We start from the raw sequence: 22731 nt of genomic DNA, 5'->3' as shown, positions 1-22731 counted from the left end.
ATATATACAGGTGCTGGTCATATAATTAGAATATCATCAAAAAGTTCATTTTTTTATTATAAATTATTTTTAAAAATGAAACTTTCATATATTCTAGATTCCCTACATGTAAAGTAAAACATTTCAAAAGTTTTTTTTTTTTAATTTTGATGATTAGAGCGTACAGCTCATGAAAGTCCAAAATCCAGTATTTCAAAATATTAGAATATTTCCTAAGATCAATCAAAAAATGGATTTGCAAAACAGAAAAGTTCAAGTTCTTTAAAGTATGTTCTTTTGTGCACTCAATACTTGATCGGCAGGACATATTACAGCAAATGACTTGCTCCTAGCACAAATTACTGCATCAGTGAAGTGTGGCATGGAAGTGATCAGCCTGTGGCACTGCTGAGGCACTATTGAGCCTTCAGATCATCTGTATATTGTTGGATCGACTGTTTCTCATCTTTCTCTTGAAAATATCCCATAGATTCAGGTCAGGCATATTGGCTGGCCAATAAAGCACAGTAATATCATGGTCAGCAAACCACTTGGAAGTAGTTTTTGCACTGTGGGCAGGTGCTAAAGTCCTGCTGGAAAAGGAAATCAGCATCTCCATTAAGCTTGTCAGCAGATGGAAGCATAAAGTGCTCCAAAATCTCCTGGAAGATGGCTGCATTGACTTTGCACTTGATAAAACACAATGGACCAACACCAGCAGACGTCACGGCCCCCCCAAATCATTATTGACTTCAGAAACTTCACACTAGACTTCAAGCAGCTTGGATTCTGTGCCTCTCCAGTCTTCCTTCAGACTCTGGGACCATGATTTCAACATGAAATGCAAAATTTACTTTTATCTGAAAAGAGGACTTTCGACCACTGTTCAATGTCCAGTTCTTTTTCTCCTTAGCCCAGGTAAGATGCTTCTGACGTTGTCTCTGGTTCAGAAGTGGCTTGGTAGTCCTTTTCCTGAAGATGTCTGAGTGTGGTGACTCTTGATGCGCTGACTCCGGCTTCATTCTACTCATTGTGAAGCTCTCCCAAGTGTTTGAATCGGCTTTACTTGACAGTATTCTCAAGCTTGCGGTCATCCCTGTTGCTTGTGCACCTTTGCCTACCCAATTTCTTCCTTCCAGTCAACTTTGCATTTAATATGCTTTGATACATCACTCTGTAAACAGCCACCCCATTCAGTAATGACCTTCTGTGACTTACTCTCTTTGTGGAGGGTGTCAATGATTGTCTCCTGGACCATTGCCAAGTCAGCAGTCTTCCCCATTAGTGTGGTTTCAAAGAACAAAAGATACCCGGAATTTATACTGTAGGGATGGTCATTTAATGAAACTGAAATGTAAATATTCTAATATTTTGAGATACTGGATTTTGGACTTTCATTAGCTGTACGCTCTAATCAACAAATTTAAAAAAAAAAACCTTTTGAAATGTTTTACTTTACATGCAGGGAATCTAGAATATATGAAAGTTTCATTTTTTTAAATAATTTACAATAAAAAAATGAACTTTTTTACGATATTCTAATTATATGACCAGCACCTGTATATATATATATATATATATATATATATATATATATTACATATAAAACATTCATTTTATATTAATTTATACATTTTTATATTTTAGACAGTACATTCACTATAAATTTATATATGCATTTTTATATTTTAATTATAGTGCATCCATTTTATATTAATATATACATTTTTATATTTTAGATATATTACATTCATTTTATATTAATATATACATTTTAATATTTTACATATAGTATATTCATTTTATAGTAATATATAAATTTTTATATTTTAGACATAGTACATTCATTTTATATTAATATATACATTTTTATATTTTATATTTAGTAAATTCACTTTAAATTAATATATGCATTTTTATATTTTAATTATAGTATATTCATTTCATATTAATATATGCATTTTTATATTTTAAATATAGTACATCCATTTTATATTAAAATATATATATATATATATATATATATATATATATATATATAACTAGCTAAAAATAATAAAGGGATGTTTTTAATTTGTGAGTTGTGATATTTATGATGCATTGGTAATATACAATTTCTAATTTATCTAAATACTACATTTAAATACTGTTTAACTGTTTAAATACTGATAATTCTAAGTTATATTATATATATATGATGATGATATATAATATTATATTTAATATATTATAAATATGTTTAAATATCGTAAATATTCAATGCATCTAATGGCTTTCTAAGTAAAACTGCTATAAAAATGTATTTTTCATGTGAAAATGCATGTTTTAATCTTGAGAAGGAATGTCAGGACAGGGTCGGTTATACCGGTTTCTTTTTTCCACTTCCTCCACCAGCTGGTCAGTGCTGAAAGTTCCTCGTACGGCCAGGATCAGACTCTTAATGGTGTCCTCGGAGCAGTCGACGTCCAGCAGACCACCGACCACCACCGGCAGCCGGCTGGGATTGACCTGCACACGAGGATATCTCAGATAAATCATTCATTAACGTGTTTGTGCTTGTTGTGCTCAGGACTTTCGTCGTACCTTCTGTACGTAGATCTCGATGTATTTCTGCAAGCTGTTGCGGTACAGGTACAGAACGAGATCGTGGACGAAATCGAAGCGGTCGCACACGATGATGAGAGGCAGCTGATCTGTGAGTTTGGCTTCCTGTGCAACGACACGACAGAAAAACACTTCAAAACCTGCTTACAAATAAACACAAATCAGTATCTGATGCATCTCTAGTCATTTACTATATCTCCAGTGTTGGGGAAGCTACTCTGAAACTGTAGTCTGACAAGCTACAAGTTAAAGTAGTTAAGATACAGTCAAGCTAGCATTCTGAAAAAGTAGTTAGCTACACTACAAGTTACTATCAAAAAGTAGCTAGCTACTCTTTTTTTTTTACAATGACATTGTATATTACAAATAAATTAATGGTAACACTTTAGTATAGGGAACATTTATTCACTATTAACTATGACTTTTCCCTCAATAAACTCCTAATTTACTGCTTATTAAAAGTTAGTAAGTTAGTTGTTAATTTAGGTATTAGGTAGGATTAAGAATGTAAAATAAGGTCATGCAGAATAAGGCATTAATATGTCCTTAATAATTACTAATAAACAGACAATATTCTAGTAAGATGCATGCTATTAAGCAACTAGTTAAAAAACCCTAAAATAAAGTGTTACCAAATTAATCAAACTGACTGTCAAAGTGCAAAACTGCTACAAAACAAATGTAACATCAATGTAAGAACCAAATTTATGCAACTTCACATGAGTAGTCAAAAATATGCGTTAAAACTCACAGCACAAGCAGTGATGGAGCTCGCGGCGTTTACTGTGAACGGAGCCGCTCTGAGACGTGAATCATGTCTGCTTGAGTCACATGAACACAGTGCGCTTCGCTCTGAAACCAACTGAAATCACAGTTTTCTGCTCGATTGACAGAATGCTTTGCCAAAGCAATGGCGCAAAACACAACGTTAGTGATCGTTCAGGTTCATTACAAAACTGTGGCGGGTCATCATAAAATCAGAAATAGACATTTGATGTAGAGTGCAATAAAGCAGTGAACTGTAAAGACGCAAGATGCTTGATGGAACAGTAGATGGCGGTAATGCACGATTTTAGTTTGTGATCTAATAATAAGACGACGCTGCGCTGCTTCAGTGCATTGCAAGATCGTCAAAACGCAAAAAGCTTTTGTTTGCGCTACTATGCTACTTGCTGGAAAAAATAGTTAGCTACTGGAAGAGCAACTGAGCTACTGTCAATATACTGAAAAATGTAGTTAAGTTAATAGTTACTTGTAGTTATCTACTCCCCAACACTGATTTACATCGTCAAACAGAATTATAATGAATTGATATAGTCAAAGCAGTGTGAGACAATACTCATAATAATAGTTAGTGTTATTAATTAAATTAAATTGTAAAAGATTACATTAAAAATGCTAAGTGTAAGCTAATGCTGAATGTTTATTTTATTGTTATTAATTCAATTCAATTCAATTAATTAAAATAAATTGTTAATAATTAATTTAAAAAAATGCAAATGTAGGCTAATGTTGGATATTTATTTTGTTGTTAATAATTCAATTCAATTACTTAAAGGATTAGTTCACTTCAGAACTAAAATTTCCTGATAATTTACTCACCCTCATGTCATCCAAGATGTTCATGTCTTTCTTTCTTCAGTCGGAAAGAAATGAAGGTTTTTGAGGAAAACATTCCAGGATTTTTCTCCATATAGTGGACTTCACTGGGGTTCAACGGGTTGAAGGTCCAAATGTCAGTTTCAGTGCAGCTTCAAAGAGCTCTACATGATCCCAGACGAGGAATAAGAGTCTTATCTAGAGAAACCATCGGCCATTTTCTAAAAAAAAAAAACATTATATACTTTTTAACCACAAATGCTCGTCTTGCACTGCTCTGTGATGCGCCACGCATTACGTAATCACATTGGAAAGATCACGGAAGTACCGATCCAGTGTCTACAAAGCAAACGTGCAAAAAACTAAATCAAACGCCCTTTACAAAAAAGGTAAAAACGATGTCGGACGATATTTAAGTTGGAGGAGAAAATGAGATGGAATTTTTCGCTCTCCTGCGGTACTTCCACCTTCATCACGCGTGACCTTTCCAATGTGATGACGTAATGCGCATCGCAGAGCAGTGCAAGACGAGCATTTGTGATTAAAAAGTATATAAATTGTTGTGTTTTTTTTTAGAAATTTACAGATGGTTTCTCTAGATAAGACTCTTATTCCTCGTCTGGGATCATGTAGAGCTCTTTGAAGCTGCACTGAAACTGACATTTGGACCTTCAACCCGTTGAACCCCAGTGAAGTCCACTATATGGAGAAAAATCCTGGAATGTTTTCCTCAAAAACCTTCATTTCTTTCCGACTGAAGAAAGAAAGACATAAACATCTTGGATGACATGGGGGTGAGTAAATTATCAGGAAATTTTAGTTCTGAAGTGAACGAATCCTTTAAAATAAATGGTTAATTATTAAATAAAAAATTCAAAAGTAAGATCATGTTGAATGTTATTTTTTATAGTGTTATTATTTTTATTACTGTCATTGTTTTGATCATCTGTATTAATGCTTGTGTTAAACAATAAAAATCACATACAGTATATGAAGACAGATGCACTGAACTGGATTTATTGATGGATTTTATTGAACTTAATACATTGTTGAGCTTTGTTTCTCTCTCTTGTACCTTGAGGAAGTTCTTGACGCGTTCGGCGTCGTAGCAGTTGCTCTCTCGGCAGATGCGCTCCACCTCTTTGATCTGACCCGTCTTACACGCGGCCTGAATGTATTTGAAATGCACATCAGGGTCTTGACTGAAGTTCACGATAGATCCCAGAAAATAAAACAGACCTGAAAGAAACAGAGGAATATTTTACAAAACCGACCTCAAACCCTTCTGAAGCTTTAAAGTTCCCCTATTATTCTATTTTAAAGACTCTTAATTTTGTTTTAGGTCTCCTACAACAGGTTTACATTCATCCAAGGTCAAAAAACACTAATTTTCTGATAATATCCATTGCAGCATCAGCTCTTTTCTCACAGTGTCTGAAACGGTTCGATCAAGGATTCAGTCTCTTTAAACCCCGCCTTTCTAAGAGCCTGCTCTGCTCTGATTGGTCAGATGGCCCAGTCTGTTACAAACCTATGTAGGGGTGAGACTGGAATTACTGACGACTCGTTTCAGGCAGTTCAGAGTCGATTCTTTGTTTTGAAAAACAATAACTCCATTTATCTGCAACTTTGCAGACCTTTTACATTCACAAACAGCTCTATTACACACTGTATGAAAGGTCATATCCCAAAACACATTTATGAGCGTCTCACCCTCATAACTCTTAAAGGACTCGAAAAGCTCCACCAGCGTTTGCGTTCCCAGCTGCTCGTGGTACTTGGTCGCGACCTGAACGCTCAACTGCAGGTTTTGACGGAGGTTTGCAGCCAGCATGGCTCTTAAACACTCGATGGAGTCGCCGACAGACAGAGCGCCAAAGAAATTCACCAACCACTGAGAGAGAACCAGGAGAAAAAAACAATGTTTAATACTGCTCTGACAGACAAAAATTATTTAGAGCACACACACACTCACACACACCTCTGGGTTGAGCAGGTGTGTGTGTACGATGGCTCGTTTGATGTCGTAGGGGTCGGTGTAATGCTCCAGCGCTCTCTGCAGTAAACCAGCTTTCTCACACAGCTGAGCGATGTGAGCGCGGTCGTAGTGTGTGAACATCTGATTACCCAGGATCGCATCTGCTACCTGCGAACACACAACAGGCCCTGCTCAGAGATGCAAATGTCTTGATGTGATGCTTTTGGTTTGAGTCTGGGTTGAAGGTTTATCGCTGCCAACAAATCCTGCTGGGAATCTTACTAACAAGTTGAGAAGTTGACATTATGATGTGACGTACATTTGAAGTGTTTTTGGATAATCAAAATGGACAAAAATGTCATATTTCTCTCTCTGAAAACGGTAAGTTCTTAAGCTAAAAATCTACATTAACATCTTTAAGCTAAACTTTTATCAATAAAACACATAAAAAACAAACATTTTCTTAATTAATTCCAACATTAATTTTTAATTTAATGGCTCATTCTCTGCAGTGGTATTATTTTTAAATATTAAAAATAATTTTCATTAACTGCAGAAAAGCTGAAATAAAATAAATATATAAATACATAAAAATAAAATATAAATAACAGATTAAAAATTAAAAATGTGTTGGCAACTAACTAAAATAAATTAAAATTAAAGTTGAAGTACAAAAATGACTAAAAAACAAATTAAAGCTAAAAATAAAAAAAAACAAAAAATAATAAAAATGACAAAAAGTGCATAACAAAAACTAAAAAAACTAATAAATATTAATTATTAATAAATACTGTAATATTATATAAATAATCCTAAAGTAACACTGCTTCTTAGATGATCCGAGTTTTTAAAAAATAATTAAATAATTAAAATTAAAATGGAAAATATAAATATAAAAGCTATTGATAAATACTATGATAGAATATAAATAATACTAAAATAACACTGGTTCTCAGATGGTCCCAGATAAAAAGTTTAACACATATTATTTTGATATTGCGTTCGCTCATCTTGTATAAGTATGATAGTTCTGACAGTGAGGGTTTGATCAGCTCACCTGAGGGGCGTGGATGAGGTTCATCTCCAGGAGGCGTGTCTGTAGAGGCCCCTCCTCCGGCCGGTTGTTCTTCAGAGCGTCCAATAGGAATGAAGTACACTGCTGCACTAGATTATTCTCCATGAAGACATCAACCACCTGAAACATACACATATGTTAGAGATGAGCGTCGTCACAGCCATTTCGTACTTTTGAGTGAGAGAAACTTGAGATTTTGGGTCTAGATGGTGAATATGGGGATTCTGATAATGAGCTCTAGAAATAACTAAAATGGCGGAGTGAGTGAGTTTGTTACCTGGCTGATGTTCACCAGCGGTTCTTCGTCCTGAATCAGCATCTGAGCAAACTGAAGACCCTGATCAGGCCCGGATCTCATCACACTCCTCAACAACATCACCCAGTCTGGAGAATATCCCATCTGCCCCGAAACAACATCACATGTCAATCACTTCACAGCAAAGCAGAGAGACAGATAACAGTGGAATCGAGTGTTTTAAAGTGCCTCTATTATGCTGAACCTACATAGGTTTGTAACTAATTTGCATAATTCCACAACAGACTGGACCATCTGACCAATCAGAGCAGAGTAGGTTCTTAGAAAGGCGGGGTTTAGAGAGACTGAATCCTAGATCGAACCGTTTCAGACACTGTGTGAAAAGAGCTGATGCTGCAGTGGATATTATGAGTATATAAACGTGTTTTTTGATCTTGGATGGATGTAAACCTGTTGTAGGAGACTCCAAAACAAAACTAGGGGCACTTTAAAATAAAGCTGGTACCTTCTTAGCATAGAGGACTATCTTCTGGAATTGACCGGTCTCAGCAAAGCACTGAATGACTTTAGCAGGAACATTCGCCCGGAGATAAACGCTGAGGGCCAGAGTGATGTCAGCGGCCTTCACCAGATCACCCAACTCCTCCGAACACTCCAGCTGCAGGGCATCATGGGAAAAAGATGTTTTTGTAAACTAAAACTAGAACCAATAAAAACCATTTTCAGTATTTGAAAAAAAGCTTGAAATAAAATATAAATCGATGAAAAAATTTAACTTTAGTTGTCTAAATGAAACCTAAATGAAATAAGTTTGAGTTGAAGCACCAAAATTACAACTAAAATGGGGAAAAAAATCTATATAGAAATATATATAAAAATAAAAACGAATAAAAATGATAAAAAGCACATAACAAAATTACTAAAACAAACTAAAATTACCGCTGGTCGTTTTTCGGTAAGTGTTGCAAACCATCTCCAACCAATTGCACATTTCAAGCATAAAAATAAAATTATTCTCAAAACATTAGAGATGTATTTGATTAGCCTACTTCTTTTTTAAATGAGGCAATAAATAGATGACAGACAGAACGAAAGATAGAACGATAGATAGATAGATCAATCACAGATGGAAAAGACCATTTACAGCAAATACAGGGAATTTACCATAGGAAATATATAGTTTTTAAAGCTTTTTATTAGCTATCAAGGTTGAGCCAAAAACCTAGGACTAGTTCGCCAAAGTAGGTTTTTGAAATAATCTCCAATATTTAACGAAAGACTCAATGGACAGAGGCGGTCCTAGAGGCAAAGTTGCTCAGAATGAGGAGTTGGGCGTGTGCAAAAAAGCGCTACGCAATCCTTTATGCACATGAAAAACGCGAAGGCGCCCCCCGGTGGCCGATTTCTTTTGAACTTCTCACAGGCATCTAGGGCCGTGAATCAAACAGACCCAGCGAGTTTTGTTCCGATCGCCCTCCGTTAACCTTGTCTGATAGCTGCTCAATCTTCATTGGCTGATGGCGGACATGTTTTTTGAGATACATTTAATCATTTAGCAGACGCTTTTCTCCAAAGCGACTTACAAATGAGAACAGTAGATGCAATCAAATCAACATAAGGGCAACAGTATGCAAGTGCCATGTCAAGTCCCAGTTATTCCAGCAAAATGAACATAGCAAAAAATTATTATTATTATTATTTTTTTTTAAGTAAATAGATACGTCAATGTCCTCATAGACAATCATTGCACCTCGGACAAAGACACTGCATGCCCATTTTCAAGTCAATCGGACTAACGGTTAAGTAGTTATAGCCATTTTTCAAAGTTTTTTTCCTGTTATAGCGCCACCAAGTGGCCAATCACCACATCCTTTTCCATGCGACCACAGAATGAGCTCTTACATAGCTATGCCAATTTTGGTGAAGACATCTCATTCTGTTAACGAGTTATAGCCATTTTAGTAAAAGTGGCTCCACCCACTTCGAACGTTTTGGGACCGTGAATCGAAATTCCAACTTTTTTTTGATAATTATTGACAATCAGACTCCGAAAAATCTTGCTGCACTGGTTTGGTTCCGATCGGGCCAAAAACCTAGGACTCGTTTGCGAAAATAGGTTTTTCAAAAAATCCAAAAATATCTGAAAATTTTGCCAGAAAGACGTGCAAAACCATTTTTTTGTCCAACATGCATTTTGTCCGTCTTGAGCCAAGGATTCCAACGATATGAGACACTTGAGCCTCCGCCTAACGGTTTAGGAGTTGTTATGAGCGATTTTGTACTTTTGACCGCTATAGCGCCCCCGTCAGGCCAATCGGGGTGAGCCTTGGTGACGTTGTAGATGGTGTGAGTACTACCAGCCCTCAAAGTTTCAAGTCTCTACGACTTACGGTTTGGTCTGCCCGAAATTTGAACAATTACAATAGAGTTTCAGAGCTACACGCTTGAACCACTAAATATAATTTAATTAAAACACAAAAACGTAACGTAATCTTACTTTTGTTTTGTTCTCAAAATACTGTCTAAACTTAACTTTATTCCACAAACTGCATAAATGCACAGATATATTGAAATAAAAATCGTAAAAAATGAATAGATAAGTAATAATTGAGAAAAACGAATCGTAATAGCACACCTTCTCTCCCTTGAGCCACTTCTCCAGGAGCTGTGTGCGTCCCTGCTGCAGCACCGGCCTGCAGAGCTCCACCGACTCCAGCTTATTCAGCTGCCCGCGGTCCAGCAGAACCCCGAAATACTGCAGCAGCGGAGACGCCTGGCTGCCCTGAGCCGGCACCGCCTGGAACCTGCGGATGGTGTCTGCCGTACGCAAGACACCCTGAGCGTTTGGAGAGAGGATTCAGAGATGACAGCAAACGTTCTGTGTTGTGTTTGTGTCACTCAGTTTGGAGATCTGTGCGTGTTTTTGGGTACCTTGGGAGCTGATGCAGCGACTTTGGCCGCCTCCGTGTAGCTGCCCTGTGAGAAGAGCGTGTTGAACTTGTGTGTCAAGAGCTCCTCGGCTCCGGGAAGATCGCTGCGTAATGCCATCCGTAACGCCAGCTCGGGATTCTGCAGCACACTAGTCACGTAATTCACAATGTTCTCCTCCTCAACACACACCGACAGGACCTAAACACACACACACACACATACACTCGTGAAACATGTGGAGTAACCAGACAGAAAACTTCTGGAACAACTGGCATTTTATTTTTAAAAGGTGTTTTTTTGAATAATTATATTTACATTTTATTTATGTTTATTAAGTTATACATTTATTTAGCTATTATTATTGTAACTTTAGAATACTTGACTCTCATTGGTCAATTAGAGCATCCTCTTATGTATAATGAGTTCAAATATTTTTTTATGTGATGATGTTATTATATAACTGTGTTAAACTAGTTTAATGTCTCACTCCAAACTCTTTCTTCTCACAGAATAAAATAATTTACACTCGAATCAACAAACAAATGAATTACAAATTAATAGATAAATACATAAATAGATACAGATAAACAAACAAACAAATAAAAAGATAAATAAGCAAATAAATAGAAAGATAAATAAATAGAAATATAAACACACAAATACATAAACAATAAATATATGAATAAATAAAAAGATAAATAAATAAATAATAAATAAACAGATAGACAGACAGACAGACAGATAGACAGATAGATAGATAGAATGTTAGACAGAACGATAGAACGATGGATGATAGATGGATGGATGGATGGATGGATAGAATGTTAGAACGATAGAACGATGGATGGTTGGATGGATGGATGGATGGATAAAATGTTAGACAGAACGATAGAACGATGGATGGATGGATGGATGGATGGATAAAATGTTAGAACGACAGAACGATGGATGGATGGATGGATGGATGGATAGAATGTTAGGCAGAACGATAGAACGATGGATGGTTGGATGGATGGATGGATAAAATGTTAGACAGAATGATAGAATGATGGATGGATGGATTGATGGATGGATAGATGTAGACTGAACGATAGAATGATGGATGGATGATGATGATGGAATGTTAGACAGAACGACAGGATGATGGATGGATAGATGATGGATGGATAGATAGATAAAATGTTAGACAGAACGATAGAAGGATGAATGGATGGATAGATGGATGGATGGACTGTTAGACAGAACGATAGAACGATGGATAGATAGATGTGTGTACCTGCCCCTTCTTATTGACCCCGATGATTCCAGACGTGCTCTCGTGAGCGGCCGTGACGAATATGGTTTCAGCGCTGATGCGGTTCATGTAAACACACACACCTGACTCCAGATCATACATGTGGAAATAGCCGTATTTAGTGATGAGGTAGATGACGCCGTGCTTCGTACCGATCTGAGAGAGACACAGCGAGGTTAACGTGAGCCACATCATTCTACGTGTGATCAGGTGATAGTGTGGTAACGGCTGAACCTGCATGGCCACGGGGAAGTCCGTCTGTGCTTCAGGAGGGAAAAACACGTCCACTGCTTTCTTAGTGAAGGGCTGGTTACCAGTCTGAGGCTGACCGACCTCGATGATGTGCAGCTGGAGGACACAAAAACATCTTTATACTCAAAACATTCATCACTGATGAGTTCAGAGAGCTGCGTGAATCGTCACCTTTCCTCCAGCCTGTCCTCTGACAGCGAAGCAGAAGAGCGTCGAAGCGTTCGGGTTTCCCTCCAGTTTATAAAGTCCAAACGCCGCCGTGTGACCCTCGATGGGCTGAGAGACCTTACGGTCCACGGAGAACAACTGCATGGCACCGATGACCCGGTTCTGCTGCAGGACCCAAAGATGGAGAGACAGTCACACACCCATACAGACATCTACAGATGACCGGATTATAATACATCCCTACTGTAAAGAGCTGGAACAGATGAATTACCTCTAACACACACACACTCACAACACAACACAAACACACACACAACACAAACACACAACACAAACACACACACACACAACACACACACACTCAACGCAAGCACACACACGCAACACATAAAACACACACAACACACACACTCACACAACAAATACACACACACTCACAACACACAAACGCACAAACACACACACAACACACACTCACAACACACACACACAACAAAACACACACACAAACTCACAACAAACACACACACAACACACACACTCTCACACAACACATACACAACACACACGCACACACACACAACACACACACACACACTCGCACACATGCACACACACTCACACAACACACGCACACACACACACTCACAACACTTTCACACAACACAAACACACACACACTCACACAACACACTCACAACTCACACAACACACACAACACACTCAACACACCCACAATACACACACACTCACACAACACACACTCAACACAACACACACACACACACACACACTCACACAACACTTTCACACAACACAAACACACACACACACACTCACACAACACACACTCAACACAACACACACACACTCACACAACACTTTCACACAACACAAACACACACGCACACACACACTCACACAACACACACACACTCACAATACACACACACACACACACTCACACAACATACTCACACACTCACACAACACACACACTCACTCACTCACACAACACACACTCACACAACTCATACACACACAACACACACACACTCACACAACACACACACACTCACACACTCTCACACTCTCTCACACACAAACACACACACACACTCACACACACACTCACAACACACACACACACACACACTCACACACACACTCACAACACACACTCACTCACACAACTCATACACACACAACACACACACACTCACAGAACACACACACACTCACACACTCTCACACTCTCACACACAAACACACACACACACTCACTCACACACACACACACTCACACACACACTCACAACACACTCACACACACACACACACTCACACACACTCACACAACACACACACTCACAATACACACACACACACACACTCACACAACATACTCACACACTCACACAACACACACACTCACTCACTCACTCACACAACACACACTCACACAACTCATACACACACAACACACACACACTCACACAACACACACACACTCACACACTCTCACACTCTCTCACACACAAACACACACACACACACACTCACAACACACACACTCACAACACACACTCACACACACACACACACACTCACACAACACACACACTCACTCACACAACACACACTCACACAACTCATACACACACACACACACACACTCACACAACACACACACACTTACACACTCTCACACTCTCTCACACACAAACACACACACACACTCACACACACACTCACAACACACACACTCACACACACACTCACAACACACACTCACACACACACACACACACTCACAACACACACACACACACACACTCACCTGCGCTGATATCCCGATAAGCAGGAGCCACTTCTGCTGCTCGTCCGTTCTGTAGTTGATGATCTGACATCCTGCGAGACTGGCGTGACGATCAAACATCTTGATTGGCTGAGAGTCTCCCTCCATGCTCCAATGATACACGGCCGTGTCCGTAACCAGGGCGATGGTGTTAACGGAGATCCACTTCCAGAACAGGATCTCATCCGTCATGGTGTGAGCCTTCACCTTACTCTTCATCTCCAGGTTGAAGATCTGAAGCGTCCGCGCCGCTGTGGGTCAGAACAGAGCGACATAAACTCACCACTGCAAGATATGACGAGAATATAAAGTCGCAGTTCTGTTTATATCTCGCTACTTTGACTTTCTAGCTCGCAACTGCAAGTTTATATCGATTATATAAGTTTATATCAGAATTGTGAGATAAAGTCGCAATTACCTTTTTTATTTTTTTATTCCGTGGCGGAAACAAGCTTCCATAATTACCTGATCCTAACACTAAAAGAAAACTTTCTGCATTTTTACGATTAAAAAAACTACTTACTTTATTTTTATATACTTTTTACAAACGAGGATGTCCATAGAAGGGTGTTTTGTCAGGTTTTGCTGATTCTAGGTACAAATTTGCCCCCAAAAACATGGTTAAGGAGTACAGATACACACAGTGCTCATGCATATGTCAGGAGTCACAGCTGTCATTCGGTCTTTAGTCAACGGGACACAGACGTCTACATACATATGAGACAGAATATATGTATGTGTGAACACCACAACGACTGACAGGCATCATTCCAGAACGACTGAGAAACTCACCATCTTCAATGAGTTCAGAGAGCAGAGCGAGAGCAGTTTAGTGGTTAGAGCGAGAAAGATCATTTTTGAGAAGCATATCAGAAAACAATAATGAAGACTGCATTAACGTCGGCACCTTTCAGCGCGATGACTTTGCTCGCCGGGTTCATGATGGCGCTGTCTGCCGTGATCGGCCGGCGGATCGGGTTGGTCGGATCGCTCAGGTCGACGATGACCACCTGGTTCTGCTCGCCCACCTTCTCTCGGATGCAGATGAAGCGGTCCGACTCCATGGTCAGGCAGCTGAAGCTGATGCTGGCCGGACTCACTCCCAGCGCCTGCAGCTAGAGGACGAGAGGTCAGAGGTCAGAGAAACACTAGTGAAGAAATCAACCCGTCCTAACTAACTGATGCCTTAACACGGGAGCTGATGAAACGCTAATAATAATTGTATAAAATAAAAATTAAAAAATCCAAATAAAATGAATGAAAACATTTAAAATAAAAACAAACTAAAATATTCACTTTAGAAAAATGTGAATATTAACTAAAATCCTTTAAAAAACAATCAAAATAAAACATTTCATTCAAATTCATCAAGTAAAAAAAATCAAATTAAAATAAATAAATAAATAAAACTTCATCATAACACACTTTCTAAAAATGGTCATAAAAATCTAAAATTAAAATCATTTTAAAATAAAACCAATCAAAATAAAACACTTCCTAAAAATGAATTAAATCATAATCTAAAATTAAAATGAAATATTTTAAAATAAAGTCAATCAAAATAAAAAACTCCCAAAAAATATTAAATCATAATCTAAAATTAAAATAATTTTAAATAAAAAAACTTTCTAAAAATGTAAACCATAAAATGTAAAATTTAAATAAATAATTAAAAAATCAATTAACAATTTTACATTTTTATAGAGTTTTATTTTTGATTGATTCACTTTCTAAAAATGTAAATCATGTAAAATTAAAATCATTTAAAAAAAAATCAAAATAGAAAAAACATAATTAAACCATAACATGTAAGATTAAAATGAAAGAACTGTAAAATAACACAAAATAACACACATGCTAAAAAGTTAAATCGTAAAAAATGTCACACTAAAATAACTTTAAAAAATCTAAGTAAAATAATAATTAATTAAATATTTATATTTATAACTATACATTTTAATATTTAAATAAAAAATAATAATAATACTATAATAATAATAATTAAAAAACAATCAATCAAAATAAAATGCTCACAAATAAATGATTAAATCATCACAATCTAAAATTAAAATAATTTAAAATAAAAATGTTCTAAAATGTAAATCATAAAAATATAAAAAATTAAAATAAATCAAAATAAAACACTAAAAAATTAATTAAATCATAAAAAGGTCAAATTAAAACAATAATTTAAAATCAAAATAAAACAAACTGGAAAAAATGACATATTTTATTTGTTTACCTCCATGTTACGTGACCAATGCCAGAGCGCCATACACACGTCAATGTGGTGTTAAATTATTGAAATATTAACTTGAAGTCAACTTGAGATTTTATGTTTGGTCTTTCCTGCAATAAAGCATCAAGCGATAAAACATCTCTGATGTTAATCACGAGTTTCTGTCCTAACCAGCTGCGATTCAAGACGTTATCTTTCATATTTTCCACATGGTGAAATCTCACTGGTCCAAACTCTCAATACAGCTATATACTCCACGTTAAACATGTTCTAACGAGTGCCAGACCGAGGAAACATCATGAGTGTTTGGATAATACGGACGGGTGAAGCCCCCACATTCTTCAGGGGTCAGAAGTCTCTCTCTGGGGTCTGGAGTGATTCACTGCTGAGAAACACAGGCGTAACGCAAACCTGCTGTCTGTCTTACTGGAACATACTGCTTACGCAAGGACCTGGAGATAGCGTATAGCAGCCTACAGTCAACACACACACACACACACACTCTGAGTCAGAGAAAACAGAGCCACAACTCTCCCCTCCCTTTTCTTGTCTCAGCATTACTGACTCAAACACACACACATAGAGGTGTGAGTCTGTGTTTAGTGCCCTAATGAACATCTTCACTGACTTCACCAAATCTCTGTGATCTTCTGGTCTCTAGATAAGTCTCTGGTCTCTCTTCGGGATAGGATCCTGAGATCCTTTTAACAAGAAATGCATGCTTTAAAATTGAAATTCGATACTGTGTTTTTCACTGCAAATTAAGACATTTTATGAAAAGGGGACTCTTTCCACAAGATGTAATATAGTCTCTGGTGTCCCCAGAATGTGTCTGTGAAGTTTCAGCTCAAAATACCCCACAGATCATTTATTATAGCTTGTCAAATTTGCCCCTATTTGGGTGTGAGCAAAAACACGCCGTTTTTGTGTGTGTCCCTTTAAATGCAAATGAGCTGCTGCTCCCGGCCCCCTTTCCAGAAGAGGGCGGAGCTTTAACAGCTCGCGCTTCGGTCGCTCAACAACAACAAAGCTGGAGAATCTCACGCAGACAAAATGAGGATTGTCAGTAACGGTGTTCAGCCTTACATTGTTCAAACCGGAGTCGACACTGATGGAGAGACTCAGGAAGAAGTTACAACTTTTAGACATTTCTGAATGGTTAGTGGATAAATTTATGTAGTTGCTGTGGAGTTGATTCAACTCATCCACTAGCATGTGCCGTCATGTTAATCTTTTGTGCAAATTCAGTGTTGAATTGACCCTCGTTTGTGAAGCAGTCCGGCGTAAAATGACGGCATTTACAAAAACAATTCTTCCTCTTCTCTAAAGCAGCCCAACATGGCCACGCCCCCTTTGTTGTGTGTTCTCGGGGGCGGGGTTTATGTAAATTTTAGGGTTAGTGATGTCACCAACCCATTAAGAAGCTCGTTGTAGTCCCTACCAGACGTTTAAACAGAGATTTCTGTAAAAGAAAATATCTCCCTTTGCATTGAACTTTGAGTGTCGTAACTTTGTAGATGTTGTTTATGCTCAAACAGCAACATTACACACTAACTAAAGTTAAAAAAAGCGAAATCATAATCAAGGACCCCTTTAACAGCCACCACACAAGTCATTTGTTTACATACATGCAAAAACATACTTCCAAGTAAAGTGCACTTCTCTCCGCTTGAAACATGTAAATTTCTCTCGGTTTCAGATTTCAAATCCAAACACACCTACATAAAAAACTCATTTGAATGAAGCTGTCTGCAATTTACAAGCTGTCTGGAGCTTCATACTTCTAAATGAAATGGGCATTTTTTTTGATAGGGGCATAATTTTTGGGGGGTATTAACCAAAAGCTAGCAAGTACAACCCCCCGATATTTATACCATGTTTAATGGAAACAGAGAATTTTATGAGCACTAAGTTCCCGTACGTACACAACGGACCAATTATCAGCACACATTCACCAGCTCGGTCCAAAAGTGCAATAACATTTGCGCAAGCCGTATCTATCACAACGCTGATGATAAAACGTGACCCATTTGAATTCTATTGACAATTTACCACTTCAAAACGCTACAGAGAAAGTCAAACATGATCTAAAACAGCCACATAAACTAAAAAAAAAAGACATAATCCTTTACTACTTTTACAGTTCCTCAACAACCGTCCATACCGGCGTGATGAATACGATCCTCAATTGGATGGAACTGAAATAAATACTTTGAATGTTGCGATCCTATTGGACTTATGATAGCAACCTGAATTGTAACAAAGCACTGTTGGCCAGAGGAGAACTGGCACCCCGACTAAGCCTGGTTTCTCCCAAGGTTTTTTTCTCCATTTTAACACCAATTTGCCACTTGTCTGCCACCTGATGTCACCTGATGGAGTTTGGGTTCCTTGCCGCTGTCGCCTCTGGCTTGCTTAGTTGGGGACACTTGACTTGACATTCTGATATTCAACAGTGCTTTGATCTGCCTGCATTGACACTATTCTTTAAGAGCTGCTGTGCAGTCAAACAATGTACCAGTTATCAATGTAAAGCTGCTTTGACACAATCTACATTGTAAAAAGCGCTATATAAATAAAGGTGACTTGACTTGACTTGACTTGACTATTGTATTTATTGTGGACAGTTTGTTGTAGAACTTATAATAGATAATCTGTTAATGAAATATAGATATAGATATACAGATTTACATTACAACATGTGGCATGTTTATAAGCTATAGTTTCTAAATGTATAGGTTGCTATTTTTCATAGAAAATGCGATAGATAAAAAAGAAGAAAAACGTTAAAATTGGCCTAAACATGGTTAATGAGGAGCCATCAACGGTCTCACCTGTAATTAAAGCCTTATTTTAACAAATGCTACAGTTAAACAATTACAAGAACTATGTTACTTTCCATAAGGGCAAGTACAAGTTAAAATCAAGAGCTTTAAAGTCTGGTCCTTCTTGAATTTTTGACCCAACACTAAAAAATGCTGGGTTAAAAATGGACAAACCCAGCGACTGGGTTGTTTTAACCCAGCGGTTGGGTTAAATGTTTGCCCAACATGCTGGGTAGTTTTATTTAACTCAACTATTGTTTAAAAATTACTGTATTTCTTGCTTAAAATGAACCCAAAATATGTTGGACATTAACATTTATTAATAAGTTTAATGAATAATAATTAAACGGTAAACATTTATTAAATGACTCATTAATAAATGTTCACCTTATGATTATTATTGTTGCCTCTAGTAATTATGTGTCTAATTTTTAATTTCCAACATATTTTGGGTTCATTTTAAGCCAGACATACAGTCATTTTTAATCAATAGTTGAGTTAAATAAAACTACCCAGCATGTTGGGCAAACATTTAACCCAACCGCTGGGTTTGTCCATTTTCAACACAACTTGGGTTGTTTTTAACCCAGCATTATTTAGAGTAAACAATCAGTTTTCTCCATGAGTAAAATGTGTTCTGCTCTAATGATGGCTGATATTAGGATAAATCCTGGCCTTCAGATATTCCAAGAGACGACATAGCCAAAACCGTTAAAGGGTTAGTTCACCCAAAAATGAAAATAATGTCATTTATTACTCACCCTCATGTCGTTCCACACCCGTAAGACCTTCGTTAATCTTCAGAACACAAATTGAGATATTTTTGTTGAAATCCGATGGCTCAGTGAAGCCTGCATAGCCAGCAATGACATTTCCTCTCTCAAGATTTATTAATGTACTAAAAACATATTTAAATCAGTTCATGTGAGTACAGTGGTTCAATATTAATATTATAAAGCGACGAGAATATTGTTGGTGCGCCAAAAAAAACAAAATAACGACTTATATAGTGATGGCCGATTTCAAAACACTGCTTCAGGAAGATTCGGAGCGTTATGAATCAGCGTGCTGAATCATGATTCGGATCGTGTGTCAAACCGCCAAACTGCTGAAATCACGTGACTTTGGCGCTCCGAACCGCTGATTCGACACAAAAGATTCATAACGCTCCAAAGCTTCATGAAGCAGTGTTTTAAAATCGGCCACCATTATATAAGTCGTTATTTTGTTTTTTTTTGGCGCACCAAAAATATCCTCGTCGCTTTATAATATTAATATTGAACTTTGTAATATTGAAATATTACTTTATTGCGGTTATATTATCAACCAACTTTGCATGTGTGAATGATACCACAAAAGACAAACAAACATATGAATCTCACGAGGAAGCATGTCCCAGGACCACGCTAAAACACAATTCAACCCTCCCAACGTTCCCACCAAAACTATGCCCTTGCACATAACCACAACATTACCAACATCGATGAACGTCTACAGATATTGGTAATTGGTTATTGCAACCTAAAGCTAAAACCACAGACGTCACTGATTCAGTGTGCTTGTTTTGCTAAACTTGTGACGTTACTACATGAACATAGAGAAGCCTATCGAACAGCAACGTTACTTCGTAAAAAGACTCATAAATCAGCCAAATCAGGCTTTACATCTAGCAGGTTTAAGTGAAGGGTTAGGCTTACGTTACTGTATTTAGCATTAGCTTTGTATGAAAAGCAATGCATTTATGAGATGTCCTCAATAAAGTCCCAAAGGACACTCAGGATGTAGTGAGGCAGAAAGATCCAGATGTCCACACACACACACACACACACACAGATCTTAATGAGGAGTTAAACTCATTTCCTGATGGGCTCGTCTGCGATGCTGCTTCTGACCTGTCGTCTTTTGTCTCCCAGCATTCAGAGCAGAAAGAGATGAAGCAGACGCACTGAGGAGACTCTCTGCGTCTCTGTCTCTTCCGCTTGCTGATCTGTTACTGCAAGACATTTGCATTCATGCATTTGGCAAATGCTTTTATGCAAAATGAACCATTTGATCAGCACTCTAGACAAAAAATTATACAGTCACATGAAAAAGAAAGTACACCCTCTTTAAATTCTATCCATGGTTTTACATAAAAAGACATAACAAAAAATCATCTGGTCCTCATCAACCATACAATTTAAAGTTTTAACATGACTGTATATATTGTTTATCAAGAATCAACTGATATTAAAGAAAATGCATTTTCTGCTCAAAACACAATCATTCAAGTAATGAGTTCAACTAAAGATATTTAGATCACGGCCAGACTTTAGTTTGAGTGTGTTTGTGTCCTAAAACTAGTCCTCTGTGTCAGTTTGAGCTGGTGATAAACATGTTTCCTCTTCCTGCTCATAACTTCATTACCCGAATCTCTATTGGGTTACAGCTTTACATCAGCAGCCAATCAGAGGGCAGAGAAAAATGACGCTGCAAAAATAACAGCTCAAACATGAGCAGGACAAGATGCAGTAGGGGGGAAAAAGTCATTTACATAAAATAGGGGAATATGTATTTTAAGATCTGTGAGATGAGATTTGAAAGACTAGTGAAGCTGGCTGTATTTATATCTGTCTGTTGTTTTCCAGTTTAACATTATTTATAAAACATGAGCTGAATAAAACGTGTGTCTATTCATAAAAGCACAAACACAAACAAACACACACATTCCCATTCAGAATCAGTAACTGTATCAGTACAATCCAGCCCTGAATGAACTCAAACACACATTCAAGACATAAAGCCGAGCTGCTAGAGGCCCAAAATCCTGCCGGCTGCAGATTCTTGGCATTCTTTCACCAAACTGCACCGGCTGAGTGTCCGACACCGGAATGAGACAAGAGAGAGAGAAAGAGAAATCAAAAGAAAGCATGGAGTGACTGGAACTGGATCTCAAGAGACACGCTATGAAATTCCACATATTACAACAAAATATCATCTTGAATCCCGGTAAATCAGCCGTACATCTAAATGAGACGGCAGCATCTGGATTCAATCGGCTGGAGAGTGAATTCCAGATGTGTTCGGAGGATTCCAAGGCATTCAAAGAAAACACGGCCTGTGGAAAGGTGAGGCTGGGACGATATGAGAGACGCTCACACGTCTCTGTCATGGAGAATATTTTCAAAGGCGTGTAGAATGAAACTTCATTAGCGTTTGGCACTGCGCTGAGGCCCTCAGCTCTATGAACACAGAAAATACACTGTCCGATTGTTTCCAATGGATCCCACAACAGAATACACACATTTCAATGCAGGAGGCGAGAAGAAAAGAGTGAAGGAAAGTCGTAACATGAGAATCCTGCACTCTTAAAAATAAAGGTTCTTTACTGGCATTGATGGTTCCATGGAGAACCTTTAAAGGGGTGGTTGATTATGATTTGACTTTTTTAACTTTAGTTAGTGTGTAATATTGCTGTTTGATTATAAACAACATCTGCAAAGTTACCATGCTCAAAGTTCAATCCAAAGGGAGATATTTTCTTTTACAGAAATTGCTTTTTAAACGGCTGGTAGGGACTACAACGAGCTTCTTCCTGGGTTGGTGACATCACAAACCCTAAAATTTACATAAACCCCGCCCCCGAGAACACACAACAAAGGGGGTGAGGCCATGTTGGGCTGCTTTAGAGAAA

The 22731-nt window shown here is 37.6% G+C and overlaps 1 protein-coding gene across 3 annotated transcripts in view; it reads right to left on the bottom strand.

The window, feature by feature from the left end:
• Positions 1-22731, bottom strand: part of cltcl1 (clathrin, heavy chain-like 1) — a 40922-nt gene that overhangs the window by 14972 nt on the left and 3219 nt on the right. For all 3 annotated transcript variants that reach the window (XR_007931338.1, XM_051903586.1, XM_051903587.1), the window contains exons 2-16: positions 14902-15109; positions 13977-14245; positions 12140-12301; positions 11951-12064; positions 11699-11872; positions 10423-10620; positions 10127-10327; positions 7997-8149; positions 7513-7635; positions 7218-7355; positions 6164-6328; positions 5896-6076; positions 5258-5421; positions 2563-2688; positions 2345-2487 (exon numbers count right to left, since the gene is read on the bottom strand). Coding sequence is in view for 2 of the 3 variants with exons in the window: in XM_051903586.1 (XP_051759546.1) it covers positions 2345-2487; positions 2563-2688; positions 5258-5421; positions 5896-6076; positions 6164-6328; positions 7218-7355; positions 7513-7635; positions 7997-8149; positions 10127-10327; positions 10423-10620; positions 11699-11872; positions 11951-12064; positions 12140-12301; positions 13977-14245; positions 14902-15109 (2519 nt within the window). In the remaining variant the exon portion in view is untranslated. The remainder of the gene's footprint in view (positions 1-2344; positions 2488-2562; positions 2689-5257; positions 5422-5895; positions 6077-6163; positions 6329-7217; positions 7356-7512; positions 7636-7996; positions 8150-10126; positions 10328-10422; positions 10621-11698; positions 11873-11950; positions 12065-12139; positions 12302-13976; positions 14246-14901; positions 15110-22731) is intronic.

This window comes from Ctenopharyngodon idella, chromosome 8 (assembly GCF_019924925.1).
Source record: "Ctenopharyngodon idella isolate HZGC_01 chromosome 8, HZGC01, whole genome shotgun sequence".
Classification (NCBI taxonomy): Eukaryota; Metazoa; Chordata; class Actinopteri; order Cypriniformes; family Xenocyprididae; genus Ctenopharyngodon; species Ctenopharyngodon idella.
Note: the sequence above shows the minus strand (reverse complement) of the source record. Positions and strands in the feature narration are given on the sequence as shown.